Source organism: Pseudorca crassidens, chromosome 2 (assembly GCF_039906515.1).
Source record: "Pseudorca crassidens isolate mPseCra1 chromosome 2, mPseCra1.hap1, whole genome shotgun sequence".
NCBI lineage: Eukaryota > Metazoa > Chordata > Mammalia > Artiodactyla > Delphinidae > Pseudorca > Pseudorca crassidens.
Window position 1 is genome coordinate 125,730,238 of NC_090297.1, and position 16,181 is coordinate 125,746,418.

General features: G+C 40.9%; 1 protein-coding gene across 7 annotated transcripts in view; it reads right to left on the bottom strand.

The window, feature by feature from the left end:
• The window catches only part of SCYL3 (SCY1 like pseudokinase 3), a 39,319-nt gene that overhangs the window by 14,002 nt on the left and 9,136 nt on the right, over positions 1–16,181 (bottom strand). For all 7 annotated transcript variants that reach the window (XM_067728605.1, XM_067728607.1, XM_067728602.1 and 4 more), the window contains exons 3-8: positions 10,403–10,588; positions 8,453–8,566; positions 6,435–6,491; positions 5,224–5,326; positions 3,697–3,808; positions 1,689–1,766 (exon numbers count right to left, since the gene is read on the bottom strand). In XM_067728605.1, coding sequence (XP_067584706.1) covers positions 1,689–1,766; positions 3,697–3,808; positions 5,224–5,326; positions 6,435–6,491; positions 8,453–8,566; positions 10,403–10,588 — 650 coding nt within the window. The remainder of the gene's footprint in view (positions 1–1,688; positions 1,767–3,696; positions 3,809–5,223; positions 5,327–6,434; positions 6,492–8,452; positions 8,567–10,402; positions 10,589–16,181) is intronic.

Sequence of the window (16,181 nt, forward strand, 5' to 3'; positions counted from 1 at the left end):
CACTTAGTTAGGAAATACACAGATATCAGGTGTTGGCAGTAGTAAAACGCCACTATACAATCACCCTGAGCAGGTAATCCTGCCTCCTCCTTAATTGGGAAACAGGCCCCACCATGCTTTATCTCCTGCAAGCCCCTCGGCCACTATCGACAAACCAGTCCACACCCAAACTCACTCCCAGCTCCTTTTCAGGTTCCATGGATGCGAGGGCTTCCTCTTATTGAAGGTCACCCCCACTGAGCCATTGCCCCAACTCCCCCTTCTCCCCCAGGGCCATGCACCGACAGCCCCCCAACACAACTGCATCTTCAACTCCTCCCTCAGTCCCCCACCAGCTCCGTCCCATCAGCCTACAAACATGCTCCCGTCTCTTCCAGCCTTAAAAACATCCTTCCTAAAAAGAAAAAAAAAAATCCTTCCTTGACTCCATTAGCAATTCTTTAGCAATTCTATGTTCTTCTTCTCCAAGCTTTTCAGGAGATTTTACCCAAAGTCCACTTTCTCACCTTCCACCCATTTCTCAATTCACTGCAGTTTGATTCGCTCTGCTGAAACAGCTCTGAGACAAGGTCATCAGTGCTCTCCTGACTGCTAAGTGAACAGGTATCTGTTGACTGCTCCTATCTTTCTGAAATTTTCTACTCCTTTGGAATACCAGCCTCCTGGCTGTCTCTCAATCTCCTCCAACCACTGCTTCTGTCTCATTCATCAGCCACTCCCTCCCCACTGGCCCCCTTACAAGGTTGCGTGCCCCAGGGTTACATTTGGGCCACTGTACTTTTCATGCTACCCACTTTCTATGGGGCAATGTCACCAACTACAGGCTGATGAAGCCTCACATTCGCCTCTAGCTCATCAGCTTAAGACCTCTCTCCTGAGCTTCTGACCCATCTGCCCAAATGCCCACGTACATCTCTACCTGAAGTCCCACAGACACTTCAAACCAACACACTGAATGCCAAATTCTTCATTTTCTCTGCATGTAGGTTCTCTCCTCCAGTATTCTCTAATTCTTTTGGTGATAATCACTAAGGCTTGTCAGTCTGTTTTAATATTTCTTATCTGTGTCTTCTTCACTGTACCATCACTGCCCTTACATGAGGCTTCACATTTACTACCTGGCCTACTGCAGTCTACCAACCGATCCAAGTCTTATGTGAAATAAACCTGTGCCCTCCATAGAAAACAGAGCGATCCACCCAAGGGGAAACAGCCATCTCACAGCCCATTTTCACTCCTTTGATGGTTTCAAGGCCTGAAGTCCACTGCTTACCAATAGTGTCAATACTCCTAAGTGCCACGTCCAAGGGTGCCCACCCCTTACCCTCCAGCAGGACCCAAGCGCTCATCATTCCTCGCACAAGACATACTGTGTCTTGCCTCTGTGCACCGGTTCATGTTGCTCCTCTGCCTAGAATACCTCTTCTCTAACCTCCTTCTCCCCCGTCCTCTGTTGTTTTCAGGACGACCCCCTCAAGCTCCATCACTGTTTAAGGGTTATCAGTCTGTATCTGTTTCCCTCACCAGAACTGTCCATGCCAGGGCCTAGAAAAGAGCCTGACGTATAGGAAATGTCACTAAACTTTAAGAAAACAAATGTCTGACTCATCCTCTCTAGGACACCTGAAGTGATTACATGGACTTAACCCAAGTTACTGCATTTTAAGGCCTGAATTTTCTAAACTTACTTGAAAAATTCAGCTTTTTCCTCTTCACTCTTCAATGTTAAACTTTTCAAGAAATTCACAACTTCTAGAAAATCATTCCTAAATGCCAAAAAAAAAAAAAAAGATGCAGGACAACAGATTAAAGATGGCGTTGTCAAATATTGAAGCAATAACCGCAGACCACACCACAATAATATTCAACAAAGAAACATTCCCCTGTGCCACTTGGAAGATTCTATTATAACTAAGTAGCTTATAAGACAAATACTATGGAACAAGTCCACAAGGAATTTAATATTTTAAGAATATCAAAGAGATCTGTCAAGAGGATACACGCTTAACCACACACACATGTGCATACACAAACGCTAACAAACACTGTGGTTTTAATCATCATCATAATCATCCAAATGTTTTGTTGTAATAGGAGGTGGTTACATGAACTATCCTGGGAGAAATGGTATTACCATTACAAAATAGTTGCTAATTCTCAAGTCTCCTTTGGTGAAAACTATTAAAGAGGGCTGGGGAAAGAGGAATTTCTGGTATAAGTCATAGCAATCTTCTCGGTTCTCCCGTTGTAGTTGTCTGGTCACTTTTGCAGCCAGGCAGGGAAGAGGGTGAGAGGAGTGGTCAGTTTCCTGCAGGGTCTCCAGAGAGCCCCGCGGCCACTCAGCTCCAAGCCAACGTCGCCCCTGGAAAGGAGGCTTCAGCAGCAGCCTGCAGCCCCCTGCCAGGACAGCTGACCTCCTGGGTCTCCACTCCTCACATTGACACCTGTTTCCCTCTGGCTCAGCGGCAGAGAAAAAGCACAAAGCCTTAACCGAAGTGCAATGAGGTTGGCTTGGCTGCCTCAGCGGGAAATGCTGGCCCTCCTCCTCCTGCTGCCGCCTCTGGCCGGGCTTTCCCCTCTCGTGTAACAATCAGATTTGGGGGACAGGGCGCCGGTGTGTGGTTTTGGCTTCCCTCTCCCATCTCTGTTTAACACATAATTCTTACTAAAGAACTCTTATCACACACAGTAGTGAGAGCATCTATTTACTATAAAGGATTCTGCTTTGTAGAGATTCTATACCAAGATAAAGTATCACTATGAATCACCCAAAAAGACATGGAAATACCTTGGTTAAAAGACTTATACTGGGAAAGGTCTGAACAGTTTCCCTGGAGCATAAGTGACAAAACCCTTGTAACTACAAGGAAAATACCCCCTCTGCCTTGTTTAATAATATACACCCCCATCCTCAGAGGTAACTGTCCCCCTCCAGGGATAATATTAGCTTTCCCTTCACTCTGGTTTCTCTCAGGCTTTCTGACTGCAAACACATAGGATTTTTAGTTTCACAACTGACATAAAACTGATTTTGCTAATAAAAGTCATGAATGTGGAGTTAACCTGTGCAGAAGTTCTGCAGTCATGGAAATTAAAAAATAAAGGACACATAATTAAAACTAACCTGGAAGAGAGGTTCAAAAACATCTGAATCCAGCGACAGTATTAACAGCTACACTGTGCCCTCCCACTAAATTGACTTCTTTGCTCTTCCATCACGTATCACTAAACAAAGAAAACAATCTTCTGCCTGAAGAAAAATAAGCTCATTTCCACACCCCCACCCAACTAAAATTCAACAATAACAGACTCGTATCACAATGGCAGCAAAAAGGAAAGGCCATGTTTATTAAGTTCCTCAATTAACTTCCAACTGTAAATCACTGGACATAGCCTAGCTTCTTCACATTCAGAAGCCCTAAGTAATCCAGCTATAATTTCTAGACCCAGGCCTCCATGACAATTAAAGAGTTCGAAAACTTCCTATCTGTGATAGGAAGCTGAAAGGCAACCCAATTTCTCCCTCTATTTTCCCATGTGGACATGATTCACTCTCTTCTAATAATGAAGGACAACAACAGCAGCAAAAGGACCGCAGCATTTGGTCCTCCAACACCCACCACTGGAGCATAACCCACAAGAGAGCAGGCGGGCATCAGTGGGGAGCAGCCAGCGTGTCACACCAGGCGCCCTCACCTGAAGAAGTCATGGGACAGGAGGGTGCAGAGCGCTGGCCGACAGTTTGGAATGGGATTCAGCAAAGTTGAGTGCAAGGTCTGTTGAAAGCTGGAGAGAACATCCGCTGAAACTGAAATCCAGAGCGACAGTTAGTTTCCAATGCCGTCTCCCTCTTTTCAGGACCTCTATAGCTGGAGACTGACGAGAGCAAAAACCAACCTGTAAAAGCCCAAACAAACAAAGCCCTGGCTGTTGCTGAACAGCTTCCTGCTTTCCTGAAGCCAAGCTCCTTGACAGGTGTAGAAAATTGTCCTGACAACACATCCAAGCCCCTGCTCACGTACCTCCCCCCCTTGGAAGCCCTCTCATTTCCTGACTGTCAGTTTAACTCAGCTCAGGCCCAGAGGAGGAGGTTTAATAAGCGGCAGGTTTGAGGGCCTTTTCAACCAGGTCTCCTCACCCACAGAACACAGGAAGTTATCTGAATGACTATATTTTCAATTCTCTCATGGGTGGTACATAATTGCCACCATTCTAGACACAGTGAAGAACAGTGAGTTCATCATCCACCAAGAATGCCTCAGGGTTTAATTCTCAAGTGTTTAGGCTGGGACAACTCAGAGCTGACAGCTGAATGGTGCTTGTGACTGCAGAGCACTGCGTGAACCGGGAAGAAGAAACTGCGTTAGAGCTGCAGCAATGTGAGATATAGGCCAGTAAGGGGCCTAAAGAGACATGGACCCCAGTACACTTAAAGGGTGGACAACTGAAGGCCTGGAGTGGCTGGAGGAGAGTGTAGCAGGCTGCCAGAGAACTCAGAAGAGACCTATGTGTTCAGTGGCCTGGGCTTTGAGGGCCAACAAAAGAAAAAAGTAATGAGTAAATGAAATCACAAAGAAAAAAATCAAAAGAACTTTGAAAAAAAGATAAACGTTAATCTTGATTTAGAAATTAAGAAAAAACTTTGAATCTTACTCTATTCTTCAGATCATTACATATACATCAATAACAGCATTCACTTACTTTTTGGCTGCCTTGATAAAGAATCGTCTTTAGACCATAAATACCAATACCAATTAATAAGATAATAACATGATATTCATAGCCATAGTTCAAAGTTCCTACTTAAAACTTTTTTTTTTTTTCTTTCCTGCGGTACACGGGCCTCTCACTGTTGTGGCCTCTCCCGTTGCGGAGCACAGGCTCCGGACGCTCAGGCTCAGCGGCCATGGCTCACGGGCCTAGCCGCTCCGTGGCACGTGGGATCTTCCCGGACCGGGGCACAAACCCGTGTCCCCCGCATCGGCAGACGGACCGTCAACCACTGCGCCACCAGGGAAGCCCTAAAATTCTTTTAACTATGCAAAGTAAAGAAACCCGAAGCTTCTTCCCTCCCTGCTATTAGGATCTGCCCTAAACAACTTTCTTGGTAAGCAACAGCTCCTTACTATGATCAAAGACTGCAGTTCTCTGAATACATACAGAACAAGCCATGGATGATTTTCCTACTTATTCTGTGGATGCAGCAGCATAACTCCAACTCACCCTGTTCACTTAAGATTGTGAGCAAACTTTCCACCAATGTCCCAAAAGAATAGGCATCCCGAGCATGTCCATGTGACTCTGGCAGAGTTGTGAATTCTGGAAGCTAAAAGCAGTAAAGACCATTAAAACCAGAGGATCTGCTTTACAAACCATTTCTACTTTTCTCTGAAGCACTTTCTCCCATTTTTGCATTCATTATACTCAAAGCTAACTACATATTACCACACACTAATTTATAGGCTCTTAAAACTATTAGTGAATAGAATTTATCAATGATACTAATAATATCAAACAAGGGCAAAAAGAAAAAAGGTCAGAATATATGTCTGTGGCTTTCAAAAATATTTTTGACTGCAAACCAGAGAAAAAAAATTATCATAATTATCATTATCAACATATTCACATACATGTATAAATACATATCAGAAACAAAAGTTTCAAAAGACAGTACTTAGCTTTACTACCCAAGATGTCCAATGATATTTTCTATTTTATTCCTTTCTTTTTCTCCCTTAAAATGCTGGTCAGGACCCCTAAATTGATTCAAAACCCACAAATCATCAGTTTGAAAAACACTACTATATATACATAGTACTGATTTGAATAAACCTGAGTTATTTCAAGTCTTAGGTTTATACTTAAGTTTCTAGTTGGGTTTGTATTTCCTGTAAAGCACACTAAATATGTCTTTAGGGGTCAATGTCTATAGTGGTTAAGAACAAATATAGAGAAAGCAGCTGCTTTTGAATTTACTGGTAAATATACTCTTTCTTTACCACCACCATAATATTAATAATTGCCCTTCCTTACATCTTGGAATCCCAACTTAATGGCCAGATAGGCAGATGACTGGTTGGGTGAAGCACAGAAAAGGGCCAGGGTCTTGCTTCCTCAGCTCTCATGGCTTCCAATAATGTACAAAGACTTACCATGAAATAGCTATGAAGCGCCAACCCTGCTCACACTGAGGTACCTCTTATCTTTAAGCACTATCACGGGTGTCTATATGACCAAAAAATGTAAGCTGAGTGTCAAGAAAAAGGCTTTCTGCTGTGATGATACAGTAAGTCTTAGAAGCCTTCAAGGCCAGAGGAATTATGAGGCGTCTATAACTTAGCAAAGAAAGAGGTGGGCAGAGGAAAGGTTTTTTTAAAGTTTCATACACAGTTACACAAAGAAGCCTTCATTACATCTGAAGCGTATCCTCTTACCATCTCTTCAGGAGGGATAGATGCTGGGTCTCTTACTGACTGAATACTCCTCAGAAACTAGACAGAGAAATAAATTAAGGAAAGTAATTCAAGCATATGTTTGGTGAACTGATCTCTTACATTAAGTTACAAAAGCAAAGAGCAATGGAAACAGCAGCAATGAAACCTTCAAACCAATGCCACACATTAAATGCATAAATTTAAAATCTTGATAACTAAAAAATGCAGATATGGTACCTGGCATGGCGCAAGGCTTAGTGCAAAATAAATTACGAGTTCCCTTTCCTTTCCCCTTCAGCTGGTTTAACAGAAACCCTCTGGTGTTCAGAGGCATCTCTGTAACTGATTTCCTTATAAGGAAATTAGAAATACTTCTTTTTCATCCTGCATAGATATTAACAAATAAAAGTCTTCTCCAGCAGAGAACAAATCTATCATTAATCTGCTCACTGAGTCAAGTCAATCATAAGGTTTGCTGTCACATGAGATATATGAGGATCTTATAAACTACAGAGACAAAGCCAACATCCACAGAACAAGTACATTCATTCACTGATTCAAAGACTATTTTTCAAGAGCTTATGTGTCCCAAGCACCATTTAGGGCACCAGGAATACAAAATGAATGCAATAAATCCCCGTCCCCAGCCAGGTGCTCACAACCTAGAACTAAACTAAGAACTTAGATAACGTGTGCTGGCTGAGTGCCACGGAAGCCTAGGAGGGAACTACTCTTGTTGGGTAGGGAACGCCTGGGGGAGGGCTTCACAAAGAGGAGACTTAGCCAGATCTAGACTTCAGCTAGGCGTCAGCCGGATCTTACATCCTGCAGAGAACCCAGGGGAAGAAAGGCATCCCAGCAACAGAATGGCACACAAAGAAGAGGGTGAAAGAGGACCACCCATGAGAACACAGCTGAGATGCGTGCAACAGGATGCAACCGGAGTGTAGCTCAATAACTGAGAGGTATACGGAGCTAAAGGTAGGCTGGGAAGGAGACTGTGAAGGGCCTTGTATGCCACGGTAAAGAATCTGGGATGAACCCCACAGGAAGAATTACATCCTGGTATACTAACTAGATGTAAGCTGACTTCTGAGAAGAAAGCGATCAACAGGGGCAGAAATAAAAAAGGAATGTCTTCGTGGTGGAAGGAGCATTTGAATTGAGCCAGAGCCCCTGAAGGTGCACATGCAACAAGGCCCCCATGTGGAAGCTGCACACAAGGGAACACGGGAAATTAGGCCGAGCCAGGAAGTCGGGGAGCCACCTCATCAGTAAGTCAGGGAGCCACCCTGTCAATAGGGAAATTATGACGGGAGTGGTATTTCTGTTTTAAAAATAGTTAACTCTAGTGGCAACATGCAAAATGGTGAAAACAGGAAACAAAACAGAGAAGAGCAAGGTTGCTCAACCCAGGAGGGAAATATGTAGATCTCTGTCAGACAAAGTTACTGTTCAAGAAGTACCACAGGCAGCAACAACACAGCGCGGCACTAGGAGCAGCTGTGATGCACAGCTCTTAAGACGTGGTGTATGACTCTGGACAACTTGAACGACTGTTCAGTGAACATTTCTAATGTACCTAATATGTGCCAGGCACCATTCTAGGTGGATATATAAAGGTAAGTATACGAGACTATCACCCTCAAGAAGCTCAGCCACTGGTGAAGAAGACAGACACATGAAGGTAATTTCAATATTAAACATTCAGTGGGAAAATTAAGTACAGGCTACTACAGGAGCACAGAGGATGGGCATTTAATTAAAAATTTGACCAAGCCACTCGACCTCTTTCAGTCTGATTCCTCAAGTATAGAATGAGGAGAAAAGAATAAATGACTCCTAGTCCCCCCCTGGAGAGTAAAATCCCACAATTCTATGGATATGAGCATTGACAAAAAAGTCAAGTCTCTGAATCTGAGACCACACTAACATTGAAGGAAAGTCCCTAGGGGAGAACCACACACCAAAATGCTACCAAATTCTGAATAACAAAGAGGGCCTGTCACCTGGCTTACCTCTGGTGTGGCCTGAGGAACTTTACAGACTGTTTCCATTCCTCCCAGCTTCCAGTGCCCATCTTCACTCACAAACACAGATGATAAACAGACATTGTTGTGTGTGAGATGTCCCTGGAAAAAAAGAACAGGAAGAAGATTGCCACTCCAATTTTCTGAGTAGAAGTTTTAAAAAACTAAGTACTCATTACCAAAAAAAAAAAAAAAAAAAAATTATGGCAAGTCTTCCTACTTGTGGCATAATAAACAGAACTACAACTTTAAGGAATGACAAATTGAATGAGGCTGCTTAAACATTATGAGGTTAGAAAAAAGGGAAAAAACACAATAGAAAGGCTTATCTCCCCCTGCCTGGTGAGGCAGGTTAATAAAGACGTAAAAGCCACTGCACAGATATTACACAACCCCATCTCCATTGGAGTCAGGAGATACAAGTGTCCTTAAACATAAATTTGCAAGTCTTTTTAACCTACATTGTATGCTTCAAATGCCTTTAAAGGTACAATTTATCTTTGCTCCCACAGGTTACTGTATTAATTTTCTCCTCTAAATTCTTTCTCACCTACATTCTATCACGAACCCAGATCCACTTCACCTGAAATCTTGTCAGTAGGCATTAAAAAAATTCTGCCTGAAGAAGAGGAAAATGGAATAAGGACCACCAGAAATATCCCACAGACCACAAAAGAGCCAAATTTAAAACTATAAAAAATAGTACAGTCAAATAAATGAGAGGGAAGAAGAAAAAGAGAACAGGGTTGAAGTATGTTTTTCTCCAAACCAGAAATTATTCCAGTAGATAAGTGCATTTTAAATATTCTACCCACCAGATCAAATATGTACACATTTTTATATAAAACACTCCAAGTTATATATATTTTTAAAGGAAAGCTTAAAATAGTATGCAGGTGTTTTTCCGCTTGGGAAAAAGCAAAGGAGAATAAGCACAGAGATGTCTGCTTTATACACACAAGAAATATCTCTGGACTAACACACTGATCATGGTTGTCGATGGAGAGAAGTAGGGCGCTGGATTCAAGGATGAGGCAGGGACTTGTTTTTCCCTATCTGCACTCTCATACTATTCAAACTTTTTACCACGTTCATGCATTTCTCCAACAAAGAAAATATTCCTCCACAGTGGGGCATTAATAATTCTACTTATGTGAATCTTAGACATACTTTAAGAGATGATAAATCCAAAGTGATATTTGGAGACTCTGTCTCCCAATAACAGAAAATGTTTTAAAAACACATTAAGATGAGTCAAATTCAAGTGCTTCTAACTTGTAACTGGTGTTTTTAAATCTCGGGTGGGGAGGGGGGCTGCCAAAGGCCTTAATACTTCAGAATGTAAATTCCATTAACAAATAGTAGCTCAATAATACTGTTAAGAAATAGACAAGAAGTAAACAAAATACTCTATCCCCTTCATAGCAAACACTGCCACAGTGTTAGGGGCTATCTCTCTTTGGTACCACCTACTTGAATGGAAAGGGGTGTGTAAAACTCTGCCTCTTTCTAAGAAATGCTGATTTCTTTCTTTAAAATCTAAAAAAAAAAACAAAACTCCTGAAAACAAATAGGAAGGTTGGTCCATCAGCAGCACTGATGTTACTAAACTTTTATCTTAATAACAAATACCAGCTGTAGCTATTTTTATATAAAGACTTATCCAAAACTAGAGAGAGACTATAGTAAACTGAAATAAAGTTCTACAAATAATTGCCCAGGGACAAAGAACATGTTGCCTGTTCCACAAACCACTTGTCTGTCTGTAGCATCTTGTATGCTGTTTTCCCTCAGGAAGCCTTCTGATAAGAATAGTAACTTCTGATTTCTACAGATACCGTAATTCACCAGCACTACCCCATACATCAGCCTCCTCCCACCACCCCACCCCTGGTCTACATGAAAGCCTGTGAGGCAGACTGTGTCCAGGTTACTTACTCTGTCATGAAGGAAGATAAGAGCCAGCAATATATCATAGATCCCAGCACAGACCTCTGCAGAAGACAATGTTTCCAAAGCCACTTCCAGAGGCTGCACTCGCTCAGTGACAAGATGAATACCATCTGCTTCCACAGTGCAAGATAAAAATCTTAGCAAGCAAGGGTGACGAAGTGTCTTCAAATGCTTTAAAAATATAAACAGAAGAGTTGGTGAAGTTAATGACTCAAAACAAGATTAACTATAGTTTCATTAACATTGTAGTCAAGTCAGAAAATGTATACTTACATTCAAGGTCTTTTCCAGCTCCTTACCTCTCTCACCTACCCCCCCAAGTTTCAAAAAAGGCAGAGAAGAATACGTGACTTGTTCTGACAGTAGTCACTTTACCAACATTTACATTACTCTACAGAGAATTCCAGTTCCATTATGGGAGGGTAAGCCCCCCAAGAGCCTAGATCTCCAATGATTATTGCTATAAACTCCTAACGAAGTGCCAAAAACAACTACTTAAGAACTCTGAAAAGTAAACAAAAACACGTAGATTACGGAGGGGAGTCACACATTGGGGGGAGTTTCCTGGTTCAGGGAATGTCCCTTCTCACAGCTGTGCACTGAAGGCAGTCCCCAGGTGCAGAGCAGTGCAACAAACGTGGCTAAAACTCTGAGAGAAACCTTGCCATCTTTCTGGCCAGGAGAACCAAAGCAGGGCTGAGTATGAGGAAGCTGTCCCAGAGGAGAGAGAGCTAAGGGAGGGAAAAGGAGATGCCCTAGTTATCTGTATACCTACGCAGGTCTCACACTAACCCCTGAACCAAACACTCATAGGACAGACCCAAACTAGCATGGCAAAGTTTTGAGAAATGAACTAAGGTTTGAACTACCATGCACAGGAAGGCTGGAAGGAGAGTAGTTAAAAAAAAAGGAGAAGCTTGAACCCAAGGGGATTGACTGCCTGCAAACAAAAAACATCAATATTCTCCAGAGGACTACAGCAGAACCAAGGTCTATGCAACAGGACATTCAAAATGCCCAGAATGCAATCCAAAGTCACTAAACTGACAAAGAACCATGAAAATGTGAAAAGACAACCAACAAATATCAAACCCAAGATTGACCAACAGATAAACCAGAGAGAGAATTATCAGAAAGAATTTGAAGCAGCTACTCTAACAATTCCCCCTAGAGGTAAAGGAAAGAGTTATGAGATAAGTGGTAAGATAGACGTTCTCAGAAGAGATATGAACGTTACATAAAAGAACTAAATGGAAATTTTGGAAATTAAAAATAAAATATTACAAATAAAAACTTCAATGGATGGACCGAAAAACAGAATGATGATGACAGAGGCAAGAGTCAGTAAACCTGAAGATGTTAACCAATCTAAAGAAGAGGAAAAAGTATTTCAAAAAAAAAAAAGATCAGAGCTTCAGAAACCTGGGTGACAATAACAAAAAATTTAATGCATATAATTGGAGTTCCAAAAAAGAAAGAAGAGAGAATTGGGGCTAAAAAATATAATGGCTGAAAACTTCCCAAATTTGGCCCAATACTTAAGTTTACAGATTTAAAAACTTCAATGAACACCAAATAGGATAAATAGAACTACATTATGATCAAACTGCTGAAAATCAAAGATATATTAAAAAATGTTGGAAGCAGCTAGAGAAAAACACCACTGGTGGAGAGAAATAACGAACTGAATGATACTAATTCCTCATAAGAAAACAGAGTCCAAAAGACAAAGGGGAACTATCTTTAAAGCAATGAAAGAAAAAATAAAAGATCAACCCTGAATTCTGTATCTGGCAAAAATATCCTTTAGGAAAGAAGGCAAAATAAAGGCATTTTTGATCATGGAAAATAGAAAAGTTGTTGCTACAAGATTTGCTCTACAAAAATGTTAAAGTTCTTCAAGCTGAAGAGGAAATGATATCAAAGGGAAACTTAGATCTTCAGGATTGAAGGAAGAGCATCAGAAATCAGAAATAATAAACCTCAGGATAAATTTGAAGGCTACTTTTTACTTATTTAAAATATAGACACCTACGTAAAGTAAATATTGTAACACTGCCTGGTGAGGTTTTCAGTGTGTGTGATGTATATGTATGCCTGTGTGGTAGTGTACACATACAGTTGATATATATGTAACCAAAGAATGGCAGGGTTGGGGGCTGGAGACACCTATATGATTCCAAGGCTTCTACATTTTATTTGACTGTGGTACAATACTAACCTAAAGTAGACTATTAAAAGTTAATTATGTATACTGAAGTCCTTAGTGCAACCATTTAAAAAAAATAAAGAAATACAGACCCCAAGTCAAGATAAATTAAAATGGAATACTAAAAAATACTAAAATATTTAACCATCTTTAAAACTTCTTTTTACCATCTAGAAAAGTGATCATCAAAGGTTTTTGTTCACACACTTCACACCAGTAAAAAGGTTAAATTTGTAGCTTATGCATAATATATATGAATGTGTAATATATATTTTGTATATATACGTTTATATATAAAATACATATACTACTATAAAACACCCACAAAATAGAAAGTACCAGGACTTTCTTGGTGGCGCAGTGGTTGTGAATCCACCTGCCAATGCAGGGGACACAGGTTCAAGCCGTGGTCTGGGAAGATCCCACGTGCCACAGATAAGCCCGTGCACCACAACTACTGAGCCTGCGAGCCACAACTACTGAGCCCTCATGCCACAACTACTGAAGCCTGCACACCTAGAGCCTGTGCTCCTCAACAAAGAGAAGCCACCGCAATGAGAAGCCCGTGCACCCCAACGAAGAGCAGCCCCTGCTCGCTGCAACTAGAGAAAGCCCGTGCGCAGCAATGAAGATCCAACGCAGCCAAAAATAAATAAATGGAAAAAAAGATAAAGTACCAAAATAAAAGATTAAAGGTAAACTTAAATAGACATTCTTGATATATTTTCCCCAAATGGCAACGAATCATACTGCACAATCCCTAGGGTATGGATAACCCACTTTAGAACCTCCTAATATGGAGTATTCTCCCGCAAAACACACACCGTTTTCCTTTGTCCTATTTTCTTAGCAAAGAGTATACACAGATGGATGACAAATATAAAACAATTTTGTGTCTGAACCCGAGGTTAATTCTGTTGAGTTGCTTTCCTTCCCTGGTTGGTTTTATAACAGACTTACCAGATCGATTTTTCCAATCTCCACCCATGCTGTTTATCCCCTAAAATTTGACATGAGTAACTTAGGAGATCCATAAGCCAAAATTCCCAACCCAGGTAATAACCTTATCATGTATTTACAGCAAAACTTAAATGCTGGACTGGTGGTTTTCTTTACAAATCACCCAGTTTTTCTAAAAGAAATTACATGACTTTAAATCTCTGAGCTGTACCCTGTACAATCCACTGGACATTGGGGAAGCCTTGTAAACCAATCATCGAATTGGGAGGAGACTGATGGAAAATTTCACTTGGAGAACAGCCCCCAATATAATATCAGGTTTCATTTTCACAAATAAGCACTTAGTTTGGAATGTTCCAAAACATCTCAGAAGAACATGGGATAGTTTAAGAGCCCATAACCCAGCACTGGTGCAAGTTTTATATCAGTCACCTCACACTTGTCTATTAAACTTCTCCCAGGTAAGATCATAGGAGAATCTTCTGAGTGGATTCATTTGCCCAATTTATTTTCTTATCTCAAATTTTGCCAACTCTGGGGATAGCCCCGATAGGATTTTTTGTTTATTCTTAAGAAGGAAGCGTTACCCTCCCCTGATTTACTCTAATAAACAACAAAGAGTTAAGAAAATTTTTTAAACTAGCAATTATAAACTATTAATTTGTATATCAGCTTTTCAAACAATCCATACATACCCATATAAATACAGCAAAGGTCCCGATAAGCCAAGAATTGTGCTAGCAGGTTGGTTGAATGCGTGTGTGTTAAATGAAGAGAACTTCCTACAGGTATCTTTGGAGCTGTGGTTTCTAAGTAAAATTATGCAGCCTCTTTCATATTTTCATTATAAGAAACATTTCAAATAATTTGCAAGCCAAACATGAAATACTTCATTTTCGCCTGTTCAGGAAAAAGTCTTCATTCAGCTTTTGTGTCCTAGGGCTCTAATTATTCTTTGGTTTTAAATCTTCTTTTATTCTCCTTCTAATACTCAGGGCATACTAGTAAGTCAGAAGGAATGCTACCTGGTTCAGTGCTGGCATGAAAATACACAGTCAATAAATGTTCACCTGATTAATAAATAATATGTTCCATTTTGCTTCTGTTTATCCTTTTAACCTTACATGACCAGCAAAATTCTTTATCCGAAGTGACTTCTTGTTTGTTGAATGAAGAACGGGATAACTCTTGCATGATTCTGAACAAAGCTCTTAACTTAGCAAAAACCTTACTTGTCACTCCCCTTTGGCACACACAATGTTATGCAAAAATTATGCACAGGGCTTCCCTGGTGGCACAGTGGTTGAGAGTCCGTCTGCCAATGCAGGGGACACGTGTCCCGGTCCGGGAAGATCCCACATGCAGCGGAGCAGCTGGGCCCATGAGCCATGGCCGCTGAGCCTGCGCGTCCAGAGCCTGTGTTCCGCAACGGGAGAGGCCACAACAGTGAGAGGCCCACGTACCGCAAAAAAATAAAAATAAAAAAATTATGCACAGATTCACAGGAAAGGTTAGCAGTTACTAATCAAATAGATCCAAGCTTCTGCTGCTCCAAAGAACAGAGGGAACAACAAGAGGTATCTGCTAAGTGTAACTAGGATATTTTCTCAATGAACATCAATTAAAGACATCAATCGCTCTTGTTCCGGTGAAGAAAGGTGACTGTTGTCAGATGAGAGTGACTTGAAAGCATTTGTCCCAAAGTTACTGAATGCCTATCACATCTCATTCACTGTACTAGGTGCTGGTCTTTGAAAAAGGATTCTGAGTAAGGACCTTTATTATTAAATATGAGTAGTACTAGATAATGTGCCAATATGTATACTTATCTATGCCCACACAGAGATGTTAAGTGTGTGACTCTAGTTTTGAATATGAACTATCCCTACTTTGCAGGAATCAGTTATGACTCAGCTACCCAGAGAATTAATTCAAGCCTTAGGGGCTTAACTTTTCATCGCCATTCCACCTCTAATTTGCTACTTCACTTTGAAAACAACACAAAGTAGTAGTTCTTAACTATAGCTCAAATTCACTTGCAAGTTTTAAGACAGGGAGAAAGCCTTAATTTTACTCTGTTAAAGAAGTAATGACAAAATAACAAGATGCCTATACTAGAGGGCAAGAATCTTCAGGCAGAAATATTCTTCCTTGTACCCCTAAGATGCAAATCTGAGATAAAGATGGTAAGTATGCTCTGTCTTTAAATGCCCACTGCCTGTAGGTTAGATCATAAACTAGGAATAAAATGCAGAAAGGGAAAGGAATAAAGAATTCTACGTTGTTCCTTAAAAAACTAAACACAGAGCTACCATATGACCCTGCAATCCCACTCTTGGACATGTATCTGGAGAAAAACATGGTCCGAAAGGATACATGCACCCCAATGTTCATTGCAGCACTGTTTACAACAGCCAAGACATGGAAGCAACCTAAATGTCCATCGACAGAGGAATGGATAAAGAAGATGTGGTACATATATACAATGGAATATTACTCAGCCATTAAAAAGAATGAAATAATGCCATTTGCAGCAACATGGATGGACCTAGAAATTGTCATACTGAGTGAAGTCACATGGAGAAAGAGAAATAT